This window comes from Aspergillus oryzae, chromosome 3 (assembly GCF_000184455.2).
Source record: "Aspergillus oryzae RIB40 DNA, chromosome 3".
Taxonomy (NCBI): domain Eukaryota; kingdom Fungi; phylum Ascomycota; class Eurotiomycetes; order Eurotiales; family Aspergillaceae; genus Aspergillus; species Aspergillus oryzae.
Genome location: NC_036437.1, coordinates 1202560 through 1222479, shown reverse-complemented (window position 1 = coordinate 1222479; position 19920 = coordinate 1202560). Strand labels below are relative to the sequence as shown.

Here is a 19920-nt window from a genome sequence, read left to right as displayed (position 1 = left end):
ATCCCAAGCAAGCAGCAGCAATTAAGCCTTCGCCGCATCCGCCAATCCCGAGATCAGCGTCTCCGAGCGAGTCATCTTCGGCTTTTCCACTTTCTCTCCCTCGTTCAGTTCCAGTCCCTTGGCTACGAGGTCAGTGAAGTCAATCCCGACTTCCGTGAGTAGGTTAGCATGTTCGTGCACGATGTCGATGCACTTCTGCCAGACAGTCGTGCCGCGCTGGACGCTGCTTAGCTGGCGTGTGAGGAGGGCATTGAATCCGTCTAGGTGGTGTTTGGACCATTTGATGCAGGCGCTGGTCATGATCGCTGGGAAACATTGTTGGTAGATGCTGACAGTGTTTTTGATGAGGGTGAAGTAGACGTAGGATATTTGGAAGATGTATAGAGGGAGGTCGCCTTCGAAGACGCAGGCTCTGTTTTGGGTTATTATTTACTGTGCTTTGGCCCGTTTGTTGTAAGGGGATGGAACTTGCCTGATTCGTTTAGTGATCACATCGGATCGGCATTTCAAATAGGTCTCCCGGGCTTGATTTTCGAAACCCAAGCGGGTCAGCCAGGAGACCTTGGTCTTGGTGGCGTTTAAAAATGAGGGCGTGTCGACTAAGGATCGCGACAGAACCCCTGCCAATTTGGCGGCTCGCTCGTCCACTTTAGAATTGATCACGTCCTGCGCGACCGAGTTGCCTTTGAGTCCTTTGGCGAGTTTCCGCAGCCGCTCAATGTTTGAGACGGCTTCTTCGAAGCGCTGGAGCGCGATATCAATGTCTAGTTCGTCTATCTGGCCCTCGACCCATCGTAGGTTTTGTTGCTTTCCGTCTACGTCAATGCGAACTTCGGGTGTTTCGCGTTGGGTTTCCAATGCGCTGAAATCGGGTTTTACCATGGAGTATGATGACTGTCTTACTCCCAGATACCCGAATGACTCGCTCTTGCCTGCGGTCTCCGTTTCGGAGCGCAGCGTCCGGCGAAGGTCTTCCACGGTTTTCCGGAATGTCGCAAGAAGGTCGATCTTGGCGGAGCCGTTTCGCTTATCGTGGCGATAGGTGAAGGGTTTGGAGCCCACGCGGACACTCACGGCGTTCATGATACCCCGGTCTTCGGCTTCTTCACGGGAAACCCCCGGGCCAAGATTGGCACCGAGGTCAATCATGTCGACATCTTCCAGGGGCCAGCACTCCTCCGCCACGAGCTTGGTAGGCACTGGGCCCTGGTGATTAGGGTTGCTCTGATCAACACGCTTTCGCTTTTTAGCCGCCACAAGCAGGTGGTCGTTGAGAAGCACGATGTGAACCGGCCGCCGAGGCTTCCAAGTCGCAGAGTCCAGCTCGACCCAGTTTCCCGTCTCCAACACGATGTGCCGACCTGGCACCACCGGTAGGAACTTCTGCGAACCTTCGACAGTCTTCCATAGTGTTTGCAGCTGAACGTTCCACATGCTCTCCAGATTGGCAACGGAACTGCGATTGTTTCGCTTGGTTATGCGCTCGTCTAACGTCGGGGACATGGGGTTTTGAGTGTTGCCAACGGTCGCTGTTTGTCCCAAAGCTGTTGTGAGCTCTGCCATGAGAGTGCGGAGAGTGCGCATCTCTCCCTTGAGTTTCTCCGCTTCTTTACTGATCTTGATGAATTGCGTGCGATTCTGATAGACATTCTGCTGGAGGTCGGTGGATGTCCTATTCTTGACTTTTTTCAAGCTTCTCTGGTACTCTTCGATCTCTTCCTCGGTTGCATTGGCAAGGAGGTTGGCGACATCTGATAGTACACACCAGGTTAGCAAGACTATACCTATGTCTACGGAGGATTCATGACTGTGAAACTTACATCTATCTACCGGTAGACTAGGGTCCCGCAAAGCATTGAGATCCACTTGTGGTGGCCCTGAGGCCTCTGTCGAGGGCCGTCTGCTGGTCGACTGAGGGGGACTTAGCGCCGTATACTGAGTCGGAACTTTAGGCACCCCGGGCACCGGGGGCGCATTTGCGGAGTCAAGATCGGGAGCTTGATTAAACCGGGTGGAATATCTCCTCTTCACCAAATCGGAGGTCGCATCTTTTTGAGGAGCACGTTCGCGTGAAGTGGAACTTGACGTAGCGGTTCTCGGGTCGACGGCCTTACTACCAGGAGGGAGAGGCCCGGATATCGGTTTTGGCGCACTGATCTGGGGCCGGGCACGGCGGGACTTGCTGCGGAGGGTCAATCCGCGGCTTTCCATCTTGTCTGGATCACGAAGCCAGGAGGGAACGCTTCAGATTCATGAGGAAGAGGAATGACGACGGAGCTTGCTTGAATTCCCCCCCCCGAGCGGGACAGAAACCCCGAGGCGGAAGAACAATGATCCTCCGCCTTCAAAATTGTCAGAACATGAGAAAAGCGTCACTTCCCCAGTCTCGTCCCCATAGACCAAATAAACATCCCTTTCCCCGGTTCGGTCGGACTCGCCTGAGGCACTGGACTTATTCTACCTCTGTGCTTTCTTTTATCCTTCTTTAATAAATAATTACATACTATCTCCCGTGACACCATGAGGACGTCAACTTTGGTCGCTGCTTCGGCTGGCACGGTCCTTACCGGCCTGTTGGGTAAGAACACAACATCAATCTTAACCAGTCGCGAAAACCAAACTAATCAATCTTTTCTTCCTCGGGATACAGCTTATGCCATTTACTTTGACCACAAGAGACAGACCGACCCCGAGTTCCGCAAATCCTTGAAGAGAAACAACCGTCGTCTGGCGAGAGCTGTGAAGGAGGAAGCCGAGGCTCAAGGAGCCCAGGAACGGGAATCCATCAAGAAGTCTGTCCAGCAGGCTCAGGATGAGGGTTTCCCGACCGATCTTGAAGAGAAGGAGGCCTACTTCATGGGCCAAGTTGCCCGGGGAGAATCTCTCTGCGCTGAAGGTATGTTTCTGCTGCGGTGACGCTATCCACCCCCCAAAAAAATAATAGAAGAAATTCCACTTGAAAGTAGCGGCGATTCACATACAAACCTAGGCTCAGACAAGGTTGAAGCTGCCCTGTGCTTCTACAAGGCCCTTAAGGTTTACCCTCAACCTAAGGATCTGATCTCGATATATGACAAGACTGTCCCTAAGGAAGTCTTGGAAATTCTGGCTGAGATGGTCGCCATGGACGCGGCTTTGAAGCTGGGCACATTCACTGGCGAAGGTGGCAGTGCTGAATCAAGCCATGGTGTCGAGTAAAAGAACAGACGTGACGCATTCCATTGGATCCGGACTCGCGCCCTCGGCATTGTCAATCATCCAACCCCCTTCCGTATAAAATAAGAACTTTGCTTGGCCTGTGATCTGGCTTTCTCAGGTCGTCGGGTCACGCTGGGCCGTGGTCCGGACCCTTTTTCTCTTGCTTTTGCGGCCCTATTTGATTCGAAAAGACCGATCGATCTCTGAGAGGGTCGATGCTTTTCGACGTTTTTTTTCGATTTGCGATGTCGCACTCTCACCCTCTCCGCTTATTATTTGTTACCTTTTCCCTTGTTCCCTGTATATTTGCATCATTGCCCATGTCTTGGCCGCCGGCGTGGCGGACTCTCTTGGTATTTCTCGGCGCCATGACTTTTTGTTTCTCATTTTTCTCATTCGGTTATTCACCCCCTATTTCACCAGTCTTGGGGGTTTCTTGGGACATGGACAATTCTTGGGTTACAGGCGCCAATTATTCCTTCTCCCCCAAGTGCTTCTCCTGACGGGTAACACATTTGGGACTGTATTCTAGAGAGGCAGTAGTGTATCAACAGTGAGCAATTCAACGTGGATTGAGATGCAAAAAATGATTTATTCCTGATTTGGCGATCTGCAAAGCTATCCATGGTCCATATCCAAAGCTATTATGATAAGTAATGGCCTGAAACCGTCTCACCTAAGCTATCTACCGATATTGCCTCCGTTGGAATGAACTAATGAAAAACCAAATTAAAACCGCCCAGTTTCAACCTTTGAAGACCCTCAGCGCCAAGGGTCTTGTCGGTAAAGGGGATTGGTTCTAGTGAAGTACTAGCCGGGAGTGGAGTCTCATAGTGCTGGAGTATACCCTTTAATGAAACTAAATTGCTGGGCATCAGTTGGTTCGGAGGGGGGCCAAGGGTTCGCTCTTACTCCGTCCTTTCTTTCATTCAAAAAGCCTTGTGCCGGGTCTCTCTTTCTCTCTCTCTCTCCCTCCTTCCACTCATTCATCGTTGCGGTCCTGTTTTTGTTCTGCCCACACTCGCTACTTCCCTCTCGGGGTTTGTCTCATCGTTGTGCGCCTTTGCGCTCGTCATTCGTTCACTTGTCATACATACCCTCTGCTTTGGAACTTCCTGTGGAAGCATCTCCGTCCGATCCTTTGATTCTTTGTACTAGTTTTTTCCAGCGAGAGAGATATAGAAAATGCCTTCGGTCGGTCCTCTTCCTTCCCATGCCAAAATTTGATATCCACGTCGATATAGATCCACAGATTACCCGAAAAGGAATGTTAGCTGACTAACTGCCGAATCTATAGATGTACACTCGTCTTTTCGCTGCGCTTTGCGCTCTTGCGACCACTGCAAATGCCGTCACCACCATCGAAGTGAAGGGCAAGGACTTTGTCAACAGCAAGACCGGTGATCGTTTCCAGATCCTGGGTGTCGAGTACGTTTCTGTCCTGTTCTTATATCTGTTCACGCTATATGATCGCCTTCATATCAATGATATTCGATCGCGTTACCTCGTGGGGAAAGCGGTGGTGTTGATCATCATGTCTTATCTACAGTTACCAACCCGGCGGTTCTTCCGGCTTCACGAAGGACAAGGACCCTCTTAGCGACAAGGACGCATGCTTGCGTGATGCCGCTCTCATGCAGCGCTTGGGTGTGAACACCATCCGTGTCTACAACTTGTCGCCCAGCCTTAACCATGACGACTGTGCTTCCATTTTCAACGCTGCCGGCATCTACATGATCCTGGATGTCAATTCCCCTCTGTACGGCAGCTACATTGACCGTACCGCTCCCAAGAGCAGCTACAACGCCGTCTACTACGAACAGGTCTTCGGTGTTATCGAGGCCTTCAAGAACTACCCGAACACCCTCGGTTTCTTCGCCGGTAACGAGGTGATCAACGAGCAGAGTGTCAAGGAGGTTGCTGCTTACATCCGTGCCGTCCAGCGTGACATGAAGGACTACATCAAGAAGAACGTCGACCGCTCCATCCCTGTTGGTTACTCCGCCGCTGACATCCGTCCCTGGTTGATGGATACTGTGAACTACTTCATGTGCGAGGACTCGGATGAGCCAAGCTCCCAGTCCGACTTCTTCGGTCTCAACTCCTACTCGTGGTGTGGTGACTCGTCCTACAAGAAGGCCGGTTACGACATCCTGACCGAGGACTTCAAGAACGCCTCCATCCCCGTCTTCTTCTCGGAGTACGGCTGCAACGAAGTCACGCCTCGTGTCTTCACCGAGGTGCAGGCCATCTACGGCGAGGAGATGACCCAGGCCTTCTCCGGTGGTCTGGTCTACGAATACACCCAGGAGGCCAACAACTACGGTCTCGTCAAGATCAACGACAGCGACACCGCCACTTTGCTCGTCGACTATGACAACCTGCAGAAGCAGTACGCCAAGCTCGACATGGACCGCATCCAGGCCTCCAACTCGACCCAGACTTCCTTTACGGCCCCTAAGTGCAGCTCTGACCTGATCAAGAACGGTACCTTCCTGAGCAAGTTCGACCTGCCCTCCCGTCCCTCCAAGGTCCAGGACATGATCGACAATGGTCTGTCCAAGGCCAACACCGGTAAGCTGGTCGATGTCTCGACGACCGCTATCCCTCAGAAGATCTACGACCACACTGGTAAGGAGGTCACCGGCGTCCAGCTGAAGGCCCTTTCCAGCGGTGAGTCCAACACCCCCGGCAACAGCACCTCCGGAAGCTCCAGCTCCGGCTCCAGCAGTGACTCCGACAACACCAAGGACAACGCAGCCGGCAAGATGACCGCTTCCTTCATGGGTCTGGTGGTCGGTGCCGTTGTGGCCGCGGCCTCCGTGCTGTAATTAATTGACTTCGTTGTGTTATATTTCACACTGCGTGCGTTGAATTAACCTCATGTATTGCTTTTCGTGATCGCGATGATTCTGGGACGGTCAGCAAGTTTATGATACCAGTTCTGGGAAGCTGGGACAATTGACCCACTGGAGATGTTATTTAGAATGGAGTCTTTTCGCTTCTCATCGGTAGAATGGTTTCTTTATAAGTTTAATTGAATGCTCATAAGAAGGGAACTTGATGATCCCACTAATTCAACTTACACGAACCGACCACATACAGAGTGTTATTTGCCCCACAGATGAAAGCCAATCTACTACTATAATTTTGGACCGTCAGCACTAATATCATAACTATGAGTGATCTAGGGCAACATAACCTGCACATCCGAAGTATATATATCCATACCTACCACATAGACATCCACCCATACCGCAAACAATATATCTCCAACTAAGCAAAATATCCTAAACAAAACCTCAAACAAACCGAAAATGTCCCAAAACCCAACAATCCTCCTCATCCACGGTGCCTGGCACACACCCACCCACTACGAACCCTACACCACAGCCCTGAAAAACGCAGGCTTCGAAGTCCACTGTCCACACCTACCCACCTGCACCGGCAAGTCCCCCCCAACAGCAACCTTCACCGACGACGTCTCCCTAATCCGCCAAACCCTGCACTCCCTCACCACAGCCGGGAAACAAATCCTCCTGGTCATGCACTCCTACGGCGGCTGCGTCGGCACCGACGCAGCCCAAGACTACATATACCCCGTCACTTCCACCTCCGAGCCCCCAACTTCTATTCCCACTTCCAACCCCGAAGAGAAACGAAACCAAAAAGGAGGAATATTCCACCTCCTCTACCTCAGCGCCTACATCCTGCCACCCGGATCCTCAATCCAAACCATCATGGATAAAGCCGGCGTCAACGAGGATCTCTGGGCCCAGTACATGGACGATGATGAAGATGGGTTGACAATGCCCCGGGATCCCGGGTTGTGGTTTTATGGGGGTCTGGACGAGGGGACGGTAGAGAGGTGTGTGGAGCGTTTGGTGAGGTTTCCGGTGAGGGTGCTTAGGGAGAAGACGGGTGGGAATGTGTGGCGACGGTGTCCTGTTACTTATGTTCGGACGGAGAGGGATTATGCTGTGCCGAAGGGGTTTCAGGATCTGATGCTTGAGGGGGTTAAAGGGGAGGGAGTTGAGGTTAGGGTTTTGGGGTTTGAGGCTTGTCATAGTGTTTTTTTGACGAATGTTGGGGAGATGGTGGGGGTTGTTGATGGGATTGTCAGGGATTGGAGGGGTGGGTTGTAGATGGTTATATTGATGAAAGTATGGATTCATCTTAAGGAGTTCTCAGCTGTAGTGTTAAAGGATAGGATTAAATAGATTTGCTTATACTCCATAGTTGCAATGGCCTTAGAAGTAGCTAATCTCCGAATTGCTTTCACAGGTCCCACATTCTATACATAAATCTCGAACTGCATATTAAAAGTATGATAGCATGGTCGAAAATAAATAGATACAATGACTAAACCGAAAGCAAATGTACAATGTAACCAATTACAAAGCTCGACCCTTCCCCTTCCCCTTGTCAGATTCGCCCCACGGAAGCGATGGGAACTCGTCTGGTTGCTCCTGCGGCTGGCTATCGGCAAGACTGAGTTGGATGGCAAGCTCCAGGTCATCCATCTCTTGCTGGCGACTGCTCCCAGCGACGACTTCTGCCGGTGAGAAGCTGTGAGAGCTCGATTGAGATCCCTTGGCGTACTTGATGGGAATGTCAGGGTACTGCTCAAACGACCCAGGCCCCTCGTCAAGAAGACTCAAGCGAATCGCTTCGGCGATGTCAGGAGCAAATTCGTCGTCAACAGGCTGCTCGTATGGAGACGAAGAGGATGAAAATTCGTCCGCGGCGACTGAGCTATCGTTCCGCCCGATAGTGTCACTAGAGGTGGAGCTAGCCATGGAGCTGGGCACGATATCGCCCCGTTTCTGCGCTTCACTAGCGAAGGCCTCCTCACTCAGGAGTTGGGCGTAAGCGAGAAGCTGCTCTTCGTCCACATCGGGCCCCAGCAGATCGATACCGAATCGGTTGCTGAGGTGCGCCTTTTCCTTGCGATCGGCTTTTTCTTGTCGTTTCATCTCCGCCTGTTCATCCTCGATGAAGTCTTGGAGAGCTCCTCGACCGCTGCTGTTGAATCGTTGACCCTCGGGGGTAGAATTGCTGCCCCGACGGCCGCGGCGGAACCGACGCTTGCTCGTCTTATACTGATCAGCAGCGCCGGAGCTGTAGGACCAGTAGCGCAAGTGGGACCCTAGGGCAACCATTCCCCTTAAGACCGTAGGATCGGGGTCTAGGCATATGGCCCCACTGGCATAAAAATTGTTCCCAACTCCCTGGATGGAAGCCTCCGCCTGCACTAGTCGACGACGTGCACGGGAAGAAAAGCGCGAATTGATGGTTCGGACAGGTCGAGTAGATGATGCAAGAGGATCCCAAGCTTGTACAAGCCCGTCATTGCCGCCGTGCACGACGTACAGTGACGTAAGAGCGACACAGGACACTTGAGGAGAGTCAGTTTGGATGATGCGGATCGGATTGACGGAGTTGATAATCTCCGAGTTCTTCGCCGTGGGAGCGCGCATATCCCAGACAAAGACCCCTCCGGTAGCAGTCCCAACAGCCATGTAGCGCCCACGTTGGCCGGGAATTTCTGAATTTGCCGAGGGCTGCTTCATGTGCGGCATTGGAGACGACAGACCGGAGGAAAGTGTCGAGCTTCCGGACATTCCGAGGAGAGGATCCTCGTCAGGAGTCAGTACAGCATATGTCGAGACGTCCAATGCGCTTGTTGTGATTTCAATCGACTTGTGATCGCCGAAGACAAAATCTGAGATACGCCATTCCGTATTTGCGGCGGAGCAAACTGTTTCACCCATACGACTGGAGGCTCGCGAAGGTGGCACGCTTGGTGTATTGACGGCTGAAGATAGAGACGGAAATTCCACAGGCCCACCGAATAGAGAGGAAGCCATACTTTCGCCAACTTGATACGTCCCGAAATGCGACGATGGCATTTCGACCTTCGTCAATTTTCTAGTGTATCTGCGAATCGAGGCCTTCTCATCTTCGCCTACACCACGAGCAATGACGATAACGGACTCACCGGCTCCGTGGCTATCGTCGCCAGCGAAGTCGACTTGCATTTCGCGTCTCATGTCCCAGCCCTCACAAACCTTCCGGAAGTGTTTCGGTTTAAATGACATGAACTGCTCAATCTCCTTGGTCTCAGCAATAAGCTGATTCTCATCAAGCTTCATCGAATCTGACGACGACCTCGGGCTGTAGCTGCCGTCAACCGGTTCCCGACTGTAGGGGTCGGGCCTAGCGGTGCGGCGACTCAATTCCAAAAGCTCCCAACGGACACTCCTGCCGGTCTTCCACGCCAGAGTATCAACCTGTTCAGGGCTCATCTTAGCCGACGGAGGTTCAGGCTGGCGCGGCATGTCTGAAAGGTAGAAAACTTCACCCAAGGCATTAAGAACGGTTGCCCAGATGCGTCGACGGGCGTGACGCTTGGTAGAATAATCGTTGTCGACCGCAATCGCAATGATGGGAACTCCCGGACAGAGAACCCATCTGGCAGTCACCTGGCCTCTTTCGAATCGCTGTTCATACGTGGGATGAGGCCCGATTGCGTAGGCCGTAAGGACTCCGGAGGAGGTACCGGACATCATTGCGACCAATCCCCCAGTCATTTTCAGTACATTGGAGGATTTGGCGATCCATACAGCGGTGACCGCATTCGTGATCAGATTGAGAGTAGGAATGCCCAACTGTGGCTGTGAGGTGGACTCAGTGAGACCCAAGAATCGCCCGCGTTGCTCCATGGTTGAGATAAAATAGGGGCGTCCTTGAGGGCATCCCTCGCCGTAGATCATTCCGTAAGGCTGGCTAACGTCCATGCGATTCGGTAGGCCGACCATGTTTCCAGAGCCAAGACCATATTCCGCTTCACCAGGGAATAGATCCGCGAAATGGCGAAACAGCTGATGGTCAGACAAACCCCAAGTTCCAACCTTGACCGAGGAAGGATCGCTGGCAGATGCGATGCCTTGCTCTGATGCCCCATGGATGAAAAGAGGCTGCTTCTTGGTCACCTCGGTCCCGAAAGATGCCGCGAGATGACTGACAGGGTACAAGAGCTGGGAAGTGTACGTGACAACTGCGCTGCCATTGCGCATATTTACAGAACGAACTGTGCCACTCTTTTTGGCAGGGTCGAACTGCGCCGGCTTGCCTCGGGCAAGTGACCTCAGCAAGCGGGTCCGTAGAATATACTCAGACCTCCATGACGCCAACGCGGTGAGGCGGGAAAAGAAGCGCTTATCTGAGGTGACCCTCTCGGGTGCGTTAGTCTCAGATAGGCTAGTGCCATTTTCTGCGACATAAGGTCCAGGAAAGTAGCGCGAAAATGCTATTCTCCAGGCATGGGGAGTTGTGACGAGGGTGTGAAACCGGCGCGACACCAATGCCATAGATGACAGTGCCGGCGGTGGCAGGTGCGAGAGGATGTGCGTTAAAACCTCTGCCAGTCCATAGTGTTAGACGGGTGATTGACGAGAAAGGTTACCAACGGCGACATACCATTTGGAAATGCGTCCAGCGACAGATGCGACTGAGTAGACGAGGGAGTTACTCTGAAGCTTAGATCTGTTTGTCTGTAAGGCGACTGCGCCATCGCATTCTCGTACTGACTAACACGGTCGAGAACCGGTGATGCGGGGACTGGATCGTCAGTCTTCGCCTGGTTCAAGGGCGACAGGCGAAGTGAGTCAGAGACGCCTTCGAAGTCTCTGGCCTCATGGGAAGGACCAGAGACTTGATAGTCGCCATCGAGAACATGTCCATGCTGGGTATTGCGGAAAGACTCTCTGGGGGGCGAATCTGTAGGAGAAGTGCGCTCAGAAACTGCAGCAGGCTCGGATTGCATAAAAAGGTCTCGCGGGGTTAACGGGATCAACGGAGGCGACTGAACCAGGCCAGATTCTGGGTCAGTCGGGCAATATCAGGACGAAGGAGGAGAAGAGATGATGGCGCGAGAAGGACGCTCTATGCGGTCGAGAATGCGAACGATAAGGGAAAGAAATCTATACAGTCGGAAAGCGGGGAAAGAGAGATATGATGGAAGGGGAGATTAAAAAGTAGTCGTAAAGGTAATAAAAAGAGGGACTGAATGAGAATCGACGTTCGGATTTCGGAGGGGGAATGTGTCACGGGCGAACCCTCTGATTCGTCACGGCCTTTTCGCGTCCCTCTCACGTGAAGACGCGCCGCGGAGGCAAATCGGAATTGCATATCAATTGTTAGTAATATTACCCAAATATCTTCAATTTGCTGGTAATTTCGACCAGATCTACTGTGGATTAATTAAGCATGCATCACACCCTGCACAAACACCGTGGATAATCTCCTGTTATTGGACCTATCCAGCGGCTTGTTTTTCCAGGCAACACCCGCCCATTGAGTACAGCCTGACGGAATCGCCATTTAATAGTGGCCCGTCCGCATCACAATACCCACCTTCCTCGACCATTTCACCTCATGCGGATCGAAGTGACCTTTGATAATGCCCGATCTTGGTGGTAAGTAGACGATTTTATTTTATATTGCTCGGACAAACTAAGTAACAAGATCAGACGCGGAAACAATCCGCATTCTCGTTGCAACCGACAACCATGTCGGGTACAACGAACGAGACCCCATCCGGGGTGATGACAGTTGGAAGAGTTTCCATGAGGTGATGTGCCTAGCCCGAGAGCGTGATGTCGACATGGTGCTCCTCGCAGGCGATCTCTTTCACGAGAACAAGCCTTCTCGAAAATCAATGTACCAAGTAATGCGCTCGATCAGGATGAACTGTCTGGGCGATAAGCCCTGTGAGCTGGAATTGCTCAGTGACGCCAGCGAAAACTTCCAAGGGGCGTTCAACCATGTGAATTACGAAGATCTTGACATCAATGTGGCTATTCCTATCTTCTCTATCCATGGCAACCATGATGATCCCTCCGGAGAGGGCCATTTGGCGGCGTTGGACATACTCCAGGTTTCCGGACTACTCAACTATTATGGACGGACGCCTGAGTCCGATAACATTCAGGTGAAACCGGTCCTACTTCAGAAGGGCCGGACCAAATTAGCATTGTACGGTATGAGTAACGTCCGAGATGAACGATTATTCCGTACATTCCGCGACGGAAAGGTCAAGTTCTACCAGCCTTCGGTTCAGAAAGAGGACTGGTTCAACTTGATATGTGTCCACCAGAATCACCACGCTTATACAGAGACTGGATACCTCCCTGAAAACTTTCTCCCGGAGTTTCTTGATCTCGTAATCTGGGGCCACGAACACGAGTGCTTGATCAATCCTAAATTGAATCCTGAAACCAAATTTCACGTCATGCAACCGGGGTCTTCTGTGGCGACATCACTCGTTCCCGGAGAGGCAGTAACAAAACAAGTGTCTATCGTCAGTATCACCGGGCGCGATTTCAAATGCGAGCCTATCCCACTGAAGACCGTGCGACCCTTTGTCATGAAAGAAATTGTCCTCTCAGAAGAGAAGGGGGCTCAGAAGTTGGCTCGGAAAGAAAACAACCGCACTGAAGTCACCCGTTTTCTAATGACGATCGTTGAGGAGCTCATAGAACAAGCGAAGGCTGAATGGCTGGCAATGCAGGAAGATGTGGAAGAAGAAGAGGAGTTAGAGGTGCCCTTGCCACTAGTGAGACTGCGTGTGGAGATCTCCACACCAGAGGGAGGTAGCTATGATTGCGAGAATCCTCAGCGGTTTTCCAATCGTTTCGTAGGCAAGGTCGCAAATGTGAACGATGTTGTACAATTCTACCGGAAGAAAAAGAACGCAGCAAACCGCAAGAAAGATGATGACGTCGATGCAACCGCAGTCTCCCAACTCTCGACGCTGGACACGGTGAAGGTTGAACAATTGGTGCGCGAATTCCTCTCCGCCCAATCGTTGAGCATTCTTCCACAGAATTCATTCGGGGACGCTGTGGCCCAATTCATCGACAAAGACGACAAGCACGCCATGGAGATGTTCGTGAATGAATCTTTAGAAAGTCAAATTAAACACCTTATGGCCCTTGATCGTGACAATGATGTCATGGACGACGAGGAAGAGGCGCAGAGCTCGCTGCAACAGGCCATGAATAAGTATCGAGATCAGATGGAAGACATGTTCTCTCGAGGCATCAAGAAGAGGTCACGAGGGAAGAAGCGATTCAAGCCTAAACCAGATGGCTGGGACAGTGAATTCGACGGCGTCTGGGAAGACCAACCCGGAGCGCTGATACATTCAGATAACGAGGGTGATCCCAATGAAGAAGATGCTGCAGAGGATGGCACAGGACCTGCCACTACGAAAGCAACGTCTACTCGTGGTCGGGGCCGAGGTCGTGGAGGAAGAGCAGTCGCTACTACAACTACTCGCAAAGCAGCCGCCACCGCGAAGACCACATCAACGGCACCCAAAAAAACGGCGCCCGCTAAAACGACTAGAGGACGGAAAAAAGCCATATCGGACGATGAAGATGAGGAAGATGATGTCATCATGCTGGACGATGACGACGAAGATGAAGCCCCTCCCGCAGCTCAAGCGCTCTCTGATGTTGATGAGGACGATGATTCTCAATCTCTATTTGTTAAGCAACCATCGACCCGAAGCCGCAAAGCAGCGCCCTCGACGGCCAGCACCCAGCGTCGTGGACGGACCGCGCCATCCCCGGCGCCATCGTCGAATACTATAGGAGGAACCGCTACGCGTAGGTCTGCAACGACACGAGGCAAACAAACCCAGATGACGTTGGATTTTACCGGTTCCCAGATTAGTGCTCGCGGGAGCCAGACCACTTCGAGGTCGACGAGGCTGGGTCGGAAGACTCGAGCTACGAGTGTGCTGAGCGAGGAAATTGATGATGACAGCGATGCCTTCGAGTCTGCGCCAGCCTCCAGAAGGAGGTAGACTCCCTCGCCAGCAGGCTAGAAGGAGGAGAATACATGTCTTTCATTCGTGGGCATTTTCGGCAATTTATGACATTTGCATTCATGGCGTTGTATGTACAATATGGGATAATTTCAATCAATGCCAAGAAAAGCGTCTTCCCTAATTATCCGCAAGATGGACGCCTGTGTTTCAATATACCTAGCTTTAGAGACCAAGAAAGCTACTCTACAGATAGTGACGGACAACTACAGTTTGCCACGGTTCAAGAACTTGACAGGCAGATCCACCCATTTTGCCCGCAGATACTCGGCGACATTCTTCCCCAGAAAGTCGACTGTAGTTGTCGCGCCAACGCCCCGGTCGAGGAGGTTTCGGAACAAGAAGTGTACACCACGGAGGTTTGGAAGCTCGAATCGCTCGATCTGTAGCTTGGGGTTGGACCGGTATTCCTCTCCTAGAAGCTCCTGCGCCTTTGGAATGGAGAGCAGCGAACGTAACCAAAGGTATTCATCGCTATGGCGAACCCAGAATCCGCAGTTCGCATCGGGTCCCTTGTCGCCCGATCGGGCATGGACAATCCATCCTAGGGGGCCTCGGGTTGTTGGCCCGAAATCTAGGTCGCGGTTGGCAGGGGGCTCCGTAATCGCCTGTGAGGGTTGACGAGGCGGGAACTCTTGAGTCGTGGGCGGTGGAGGGATGTCCAGCACTTGATTCTTCCATGGGAGATGGACACGATGCTTCACATCTGCTTGGGGTAGAAGACTAACATAATACTCATATATGGGCTTTGGGAAGCCCTGTCGTGCGTCGAGGTGGAAAGTTGCGCCGGGATAGCCTTGCATGATATTGTCGAAGATATGGCGGAGAAAGTTATTTGGGGCTAGATCTTCTGCGTTACGAGCTTGGGCAACAATTCGAAAGGTGACGGTGGCGCTATTTTGGTCTCGAGGGTCATCTGGCGCTGAACCCAGTGTGGTGAACTCGAGAGCTGTGTAGTTGGATGAATATGGTGCGAGTAGGTGGCGAATCTGCTCCTCCAGCATTCGTGCCTTCGCCTCAATATCTAGTCCCACCAGAAACCATGAAGCCTCTGCTTGAAAACCGCCACGGGCTGTGATGCCGACCTTGGTCGTTGGTGGAGGTGGTGCAGACCGGACGCCGTGCAGGGCCACGCGGTTGCTACCGACTTGTTCGAAGTGGATGTCCGTTAGCACAGCGGTAACATCGGAGTTGTAGTACCAAGGGCCCTGGATTTCGTATAGAAGTTGGGAGGAACAGGTGTCGACGGTAACAGCGCCGCCGGGAGCAGACGATTGCATTGTGATAACCACCTTTCCATCCGCTGAAATTTCTGCAATGGGATAACCGATATTACGCCAGCCATTACTGCCGACTTTCTCCAGCGTCTTGAAACCCGTGAAATTGCCTCCACATACATAGTTGCTACATTCTATGAGATGTCCAGCAACGAATGCATTGGCCAACTGATCGAGATCACTGCGGTTCCACCCATGATACCAGTACGCAGCTCCAATAACAGGGGATGCATCTGACACTCGTCCGCACAGAACAATATCAGCCCCTTGAGACAAGGCTGCGGCAATCCCCAGGCCTCCTAGGTAACACTGGGCATAAATTGGCTCGAAATTCCAGTCGGAAAGAGTCTCGCCTGTATAGACGTTTTTGAATGTTGATTTACCCGTAGATAAAGCTGTTTTCACTGTTGGAAGTACCTCGTCGCCGGAGACCCAAGCCACCTGGAGTATATCAATACATGCAATGTGCAGAGTACTCTAATAACGGACGTACCTTAAGATTTAAGCCCTTGGCCTTGACCATTTGTGTTACCACTTTATAAAGCCCTTCCGTATCTGCATTTCCCGCGTTGACCGCCACTTTGATACCATGCTTGGCCAAATCCTCCAGGGCCGGCTCCAGAGCTAAAAGAAATGCAGGCTCATACCCCGGTGCGCTCGCCGGCATCGCCGACATGCTATTACCAGCTCCCCCCTGGGCTTTATCTTGATCTATCCGTCGTGCTGCCCCCGTGACCATGTTGGCCTCGCTCATGAAGTCGGCGATGATGACGTCGACGGGGTCTTGAGGGTAGTTACGAGCGAACTCGGTGATTGCATGTCGACGGTCGGACGCAGAGCCGGAAGCACCTGTAGGTGGCTCAGTCAATGTCGTCTCTTATTAGAAAGGGATGATTCTAGTTATTGTAACCGACCTGCAATGCGAACTGGACGAGAAGTCATGATGTTTGTGAAGGATGTATCTATCTACTACGTGAACAAGTCGTGAAGAAATTTCCCAGCCAAAAGTAATTGATGGGTACTTGAATGCTTTAAGGTCACCAAGTGGTCCATCTTCCCACTAGTGAATCTAGTTGTCGATCAACCAAACTATGCAATGGCCGAGGAGGTCTTTCGGTTGTCGGTTCGGAGATGCGGGGTTCACTGGACCGATGTATTGTTCTGTTCAATAAAGGGTAGCGGAATGATGCAGGCTACAATAAGCGGAGAACAGCTCAATTGATGTATCTGAATCGAAGCTTTACCGGGGCATTGAGAGGCATAAGTTATGCAGAGTTGTTCAGCTCTTGCTTGTTGTGGTTAGTTCATGATATCACATGTGGATAACACATTAGATTCGGGGTGGGTCACGGGGGCAGGAAGCCCTCAGAACATGCTATGTATTAGTAGGAGTGTTCAAGTTGATAACTGGGAAATTTCATTCATCGCTTCATGTTCGATCCATTTATCATAATATACAGGGATCATATCCGTATCGCGCCATGATGCTTACATGTAGAAAGTCAGCATACCGCTCGGAGACGAGCGATCGGAGTTAGACATGGACTCCGAACCCACTGAGTCACATATATTTGGCGGCATGGAGAGGGTTAACTTCGGCAACCTTGTCATCTCTCACCGACATCGCCACTAATTTCCCTTCTGATTCACTAGCAATGGTCCAATACTATGAATCCATCTCAGATGATATTCGCGACTGGGCTTTACGCCAGAGCGTCTTCTTCGTGGCTTCGGCGCCTCTGCGTGGTCGCCACGTGAACCTGTCCCCGAAAGGCCTCCCAGACGCTTCTTTCGCAATTTTGGGCCCTAATGAAGCAGCTTACGTGGATGCGACGGGTTCTGGCAACGAGACGATTAGCCATATACGAGAAAATGGTCGTATTACTGTGATGTTCTGCTCTTTTGACAAGACACCGCGCATTCTGCGACTTTTCTGCACCGGCTCCGTTATTGAATGGAACGAGCCCGAGTTTCCTCAATACTTGGAGCGCATGGGAGGCAAAAATGTCACAGGCGCTCGTGCCATTATCCGTATGGATGTTTTTAAGGTTCGTTATTTTTCAGTTATAGCTCTCCCTTGCTTCTGCATTAATTGTCGCATATTTCATATCCTGTATACTGATAGCTTGCAGGTCCAAACCTCGTGTGGGTACGGGGTGCCACAGCTAGCTTTGACTCATGACCCTGAGACCGACGAAGTGAAACCATATCTCAAAGACCGCGAGACTATGGGCTATTGGGCCGGTAAAAAGGTGAGTGCGGGTCAGATGCGCGCGTATCAGCAAGAGTGCAACTCTAGTAGTCTAGATGGGCTTCCGGGTCTTCATTCCGCATTGAGAGATAACCACAAGAGTGTATGGCGGGCACAGTTGGCCGGTTGGATGAACCGTCATCGAGATGAGTTGGAGATGACGAAGACTTCAATCTTGCTTTTGTTTGTGGGTATGGCGATCCTGCAATGGGCTGGATATATATAGATAGATTGTTATGACAATGTGTCAATTGTAGGGATGGAGATTATATGTACACGATTGACGCTATTGTCTCGATGGGAGTTTTCTTGCGATTATCTCTCTCTCCTCTCTATAAATCCTTTTCTTTTCTTCTGTTTTGGTCGCAAGGGATATGACTTTCGAATTCAGGTCTGCTTAGTTCATCATGATGTGCAATCAATATTATAGCAGGACTCCAGTATCTTGGGCCGACCGAGATTAACTTAAACACGATCCGACTGATACCTCTCACCTACTCGGTTTGCTGAGCTCAAATGGACTGTATCATCCATTTTATCCCGTCAGTGCTCATTTCACATTTTACTTATTCAGATATTTTACTTATTCAGATGACCATAACCGGAAACCAAATGTATGCGGGCCAGACATCACTACCTCATTGAGATAAGTTGACACAGCTGTTAGTGAAGTGGATGTTCTGGTTATCGGTGCCGGACCTACAGGCTTGGGGGCCGCAAAACGCCTTCAGCAATTGGTATGCTCCATTATAGCGACCGTGAAGGGGAAAAGACAGCATACAAGGTATAATAGCCAGTCACTAATGGATATCAATACAGAACAACGCATCGTGGTTAATCGTTGACTCCATTGAAACACTTGGTGGTCTTGCGTCCACCGATGCCACCCTGGAGGGATTTGTGAGTTATCATCCGTACCTTATTTAAGTATAATGCTCACTATGGGTGCAGTTATTTGATGTAGGCGGGCATGTTATCTTCTCTCACTACAAGTACTCCGACGACTGACTCAACGAAGCTTTGCCCAAGTCAACTGACTGGTACGAGCATCATGCTCGAGGTCTCCGAATCCTCCTACAAAACCGTTAACCACAATACGCTCTTGGCTGACAGCGTCCAGGGCCTTATCAACACCGACTTGTTGAAGCCCGATGACGAGGTCGTCAGCACGTATGTATGTCGCTTTGACCACGGATATCCCACTCCCAGTCTGGAGCGTTACGGCGCAATGACCAATATCTTGATATACCTGCAAGAGAAGAACATTCTGTCTCAAGGCCGGTTTGGATCATGGAAGTACGGGGTTGGTAACCAGGACCACAGGTAAGTTGAATATCTAACATTGCAAGAAGAGATGTCGTGCTGAAAAGTCTCTAGTTTCATGCTCGGTGTTGAGGCGGTTGAACTTATCCTTTTCAGCGGCTTTGAAGTGACTTTATCAAACCCTGACTTTGTCAACTCTCGAGCCAACACTGAATGTCGCTTGGCATCTACTAAGGTTGTCCGTAGGTAATTGAGTAGATACGGCCTTTATTGGCCGTAGAGGGTTCGTTATCCTCGGGCCAGTAAAAGTGGGAGCGTCTCGTCAGTACCCAGCTTCATCGCAGGCGATCACAGCATAGAATTGTACATGAATTGTACTATTGACTTATTTTTGCCCTCGAACTTTTGATACATACCTATATATAAGCATATACTCAAACATATCATTTTCGATAGCTTCAGGGAGCACTGACAGCCGAGAGAGGAAGGGGCGGATAAATGCTACCTCAGGAAGAAAATTGGAACGTGTCACAGCTAATGGAGTCAACCCAACACTTCATCTCGTCCAACAGGCCGATCGCGGAAGTCATCACAGCATCGGATGAACGGGTTGCGACATTTATAAAACCTGGGTTCACTACACGGTATCATCTGTCGAATCCCGACCACAGATAGTTGGGTACTCGACGAAACTGACTCGAAGTCTTCCAGAATATACCTTGTTTAAATTGCGTCAAAAGTCTATGGTTCCGTTAACGCAGATGGTCTATTCTTTAAGCTTTACAGGTTTGTGGAGGATCACCAGGAGGAGTATGGGGCTGACGTCGGATGCGGGGATAAGCTCTGCTGTCCATGGGCATGTCGGCCAAAGGGGAAAAAAACTTCCCAACTACCAGCATTAACAAATACTGTCAAGCCCCTCCTCGTGTTACATTCCGACAGCGCCTCCTATGCGCGATGATGTGAGAATTCAAATCCCGTCCCCCTTGGGTACGAGTCGAATACCGTGATAGTCTCCGGTAACCCGAGAGTAC

General features: G+C 51.1%; 9 protein-coding genes across 9 annotated transcripts; 6 read left to right on the top strand and 3 right to left on the bottom strand.

Annotated features, from left to right (window-relative positions):
• Nucleotides 1-21: 21 nt before the first annotated feature.
• On the bottom strand, nucleotides 22-2211 carry AO090023000477 (exocyst subunit EXO84; the record flags this gene model as incomplete). Its single annotated transcript, XM_023235617.1, has 3 exons — nucleotides 22-292; nucleotides 434-1751; nucleotides 1821-2211. 3 exons carry the CDS (start codon nucleotides 2209-2211, stop codon nucleotides 22-24), a joined length of 1980 nt encoding a protein of 659 aa, XP_023090622.1.
• A 309-nt stretch (nucleotides 2212-2520) lies between these two features.
• On the top strand, nucleotides 2521-3198 carry AO090023000476 (TOM complex receptor protein TOM20; the record flags this gene model as incomplete). The annotated part of the gene is made up of 3 exons (XM_001820967.3): nucleotides 2521-2578; nucleotides 2651-2896; nucleotides 2990-3198. The coding sequence occupies 3 exons, from the start codon at nucleotides 2521-2523 to the stop codon at nucleotides 3196-3198; spliced, it is 513 nt and encodes a 170-aa protein (XP_001821019.1).
• Nucleotides 3199-4383: 1185 nt separating this feature from the next.
• Nucleotides 4384-6029, top strand: gel2 (1,3-beta-glucanosyltransferase gel2; the record flags this gene model as incomplete). The annotated part of the gene is made up of 3 exons (XM_001820966.3): nucleotides 4384-4392; nucleotides 4496-4626; nucleotides 4748-6029. 3 exons carry the CDS (start codon nucleotides 4384-4386, stop codon nucleotides 6027-6029), a joined length of 1422 nt encoding a protein of 473 aa, XP_001821018.1.
• A 486-nt stretch (nucleotides 6030-6515) lies between these two features.
• AO090023000473 (alpha/beta hydrolase) lies at nucleotides 6516-7343 on the top strand (the record flags this gene model as incomplete). The annotated part of the gene is made up of 1 exon (XM_001820965.1): nucleotides 6516-7343. One exon carries the CDS (start codon nucleotides 6516-6518, stop codon nucleotides 7341-7343), a length of 828 nt encoding a protein of 275 aa, XP_001821017.1.
• A 249-nt stretch (nucleotides 7344-7592) lies between these two features.
• AO090023000472 (F-box and WD domain protein) lies at nucleotides 7593-11026 on the bottom strand (the record flags this gene model as incomplete). The annotated part of the gene is made up of 3 exons (XM_023235616.1): nucleotides 7593-10621; nucleotides 10681-10733; nucleotides 10788-11026. The coding sequence occupies 3 exons, from the start codon at nucleotides 11024-11026 to the stop codon at nucleotides 7593-7595; spliced, it is 3321 nt and encodes a 1106-aa protein (XP_023090621.1).
• Nucleotides 11027-11662: 636 nt separating this feature from the next.
• On the top strand, nucleotides 11663-13403 carry AO090023000471 (MRX complex nuclease subunit; the record flags this gene model as incomplete). Its single annotated transcript, XM_023235615.1, has 3 exons — nucleotides 11663-11678; nucleotides 11733-13149; nucleotides 13280-13403. The coding sequence occupies 3 exons, from the start codon at nucleotides 11663-11665 to the stop codon at nucleotides 13401-13403; spliced, it is 1557 nt and encodes a 518-aa protein (XP_023090620.1).
• An 898-nt stretch (nucleotides 13404-14301) lies between these two features.
• Nucleotides 14302-16314, bottom strand: AO090023000470 (acyclic terpene utilization AtuA family protein; the record flags this gene model as incomplete). Its single annotated transcript, XM_001820962.3, has 3 exons — nucleotides 14302-15813; nucleotides 15866-16221; nucleotides 16287-16314. The coding sequence occupies 3 exons, from the start codon at nucleotides 16312-16314 to the stop codon at nucleotides 14302-14304; spliced, it is 1896 nt and encodes a 631-aa protein (XP_001821014.1).
• Nucleotides 16315-17027: 713 nt separating this feature from the next.
• On the top strand, nucleotides 17028-17849 carry AO090023000469 (pyridoxamine 5'-phosphate oxidase family protein; the record flags this gene model as incomplete). The annotated part of the gene is made up of 2 exons (XM_001820961.3): nucleotides 17028-17420; nucleotides 17505-17849. 2 exons carry the CDS (start codon nucleotides 17028-17030, stop codon nucleotides 17847-17849), a joined length of 738 nt encoding a protein of 245 aa, XP_001821013.1.
• A 744-nt stretch (nucleotides 17850-18593) lies between these two features.
• AO090023000468 (uncharacterized protein) lies at nucleotides 18594-19192 on the top strand (the record flags this gene model as incomplete). Its single annotated transcript, XM_023235614.1, has 3 exons — nucleotides 18594-18946; nucleotides 19001-19128; nucleotides 19167-19192. The coding sequence occupies 3 exons, from the start codon at nucleotides 18594-18596 to the stop codon at nucleotides 19190-19192; spliced, it is 507 nt and encodes a 168-aa protein (XP_023090619.1).
• Between the last annotated feature and the right edge of the window lie 728 nt (nucleotides 19193-19920).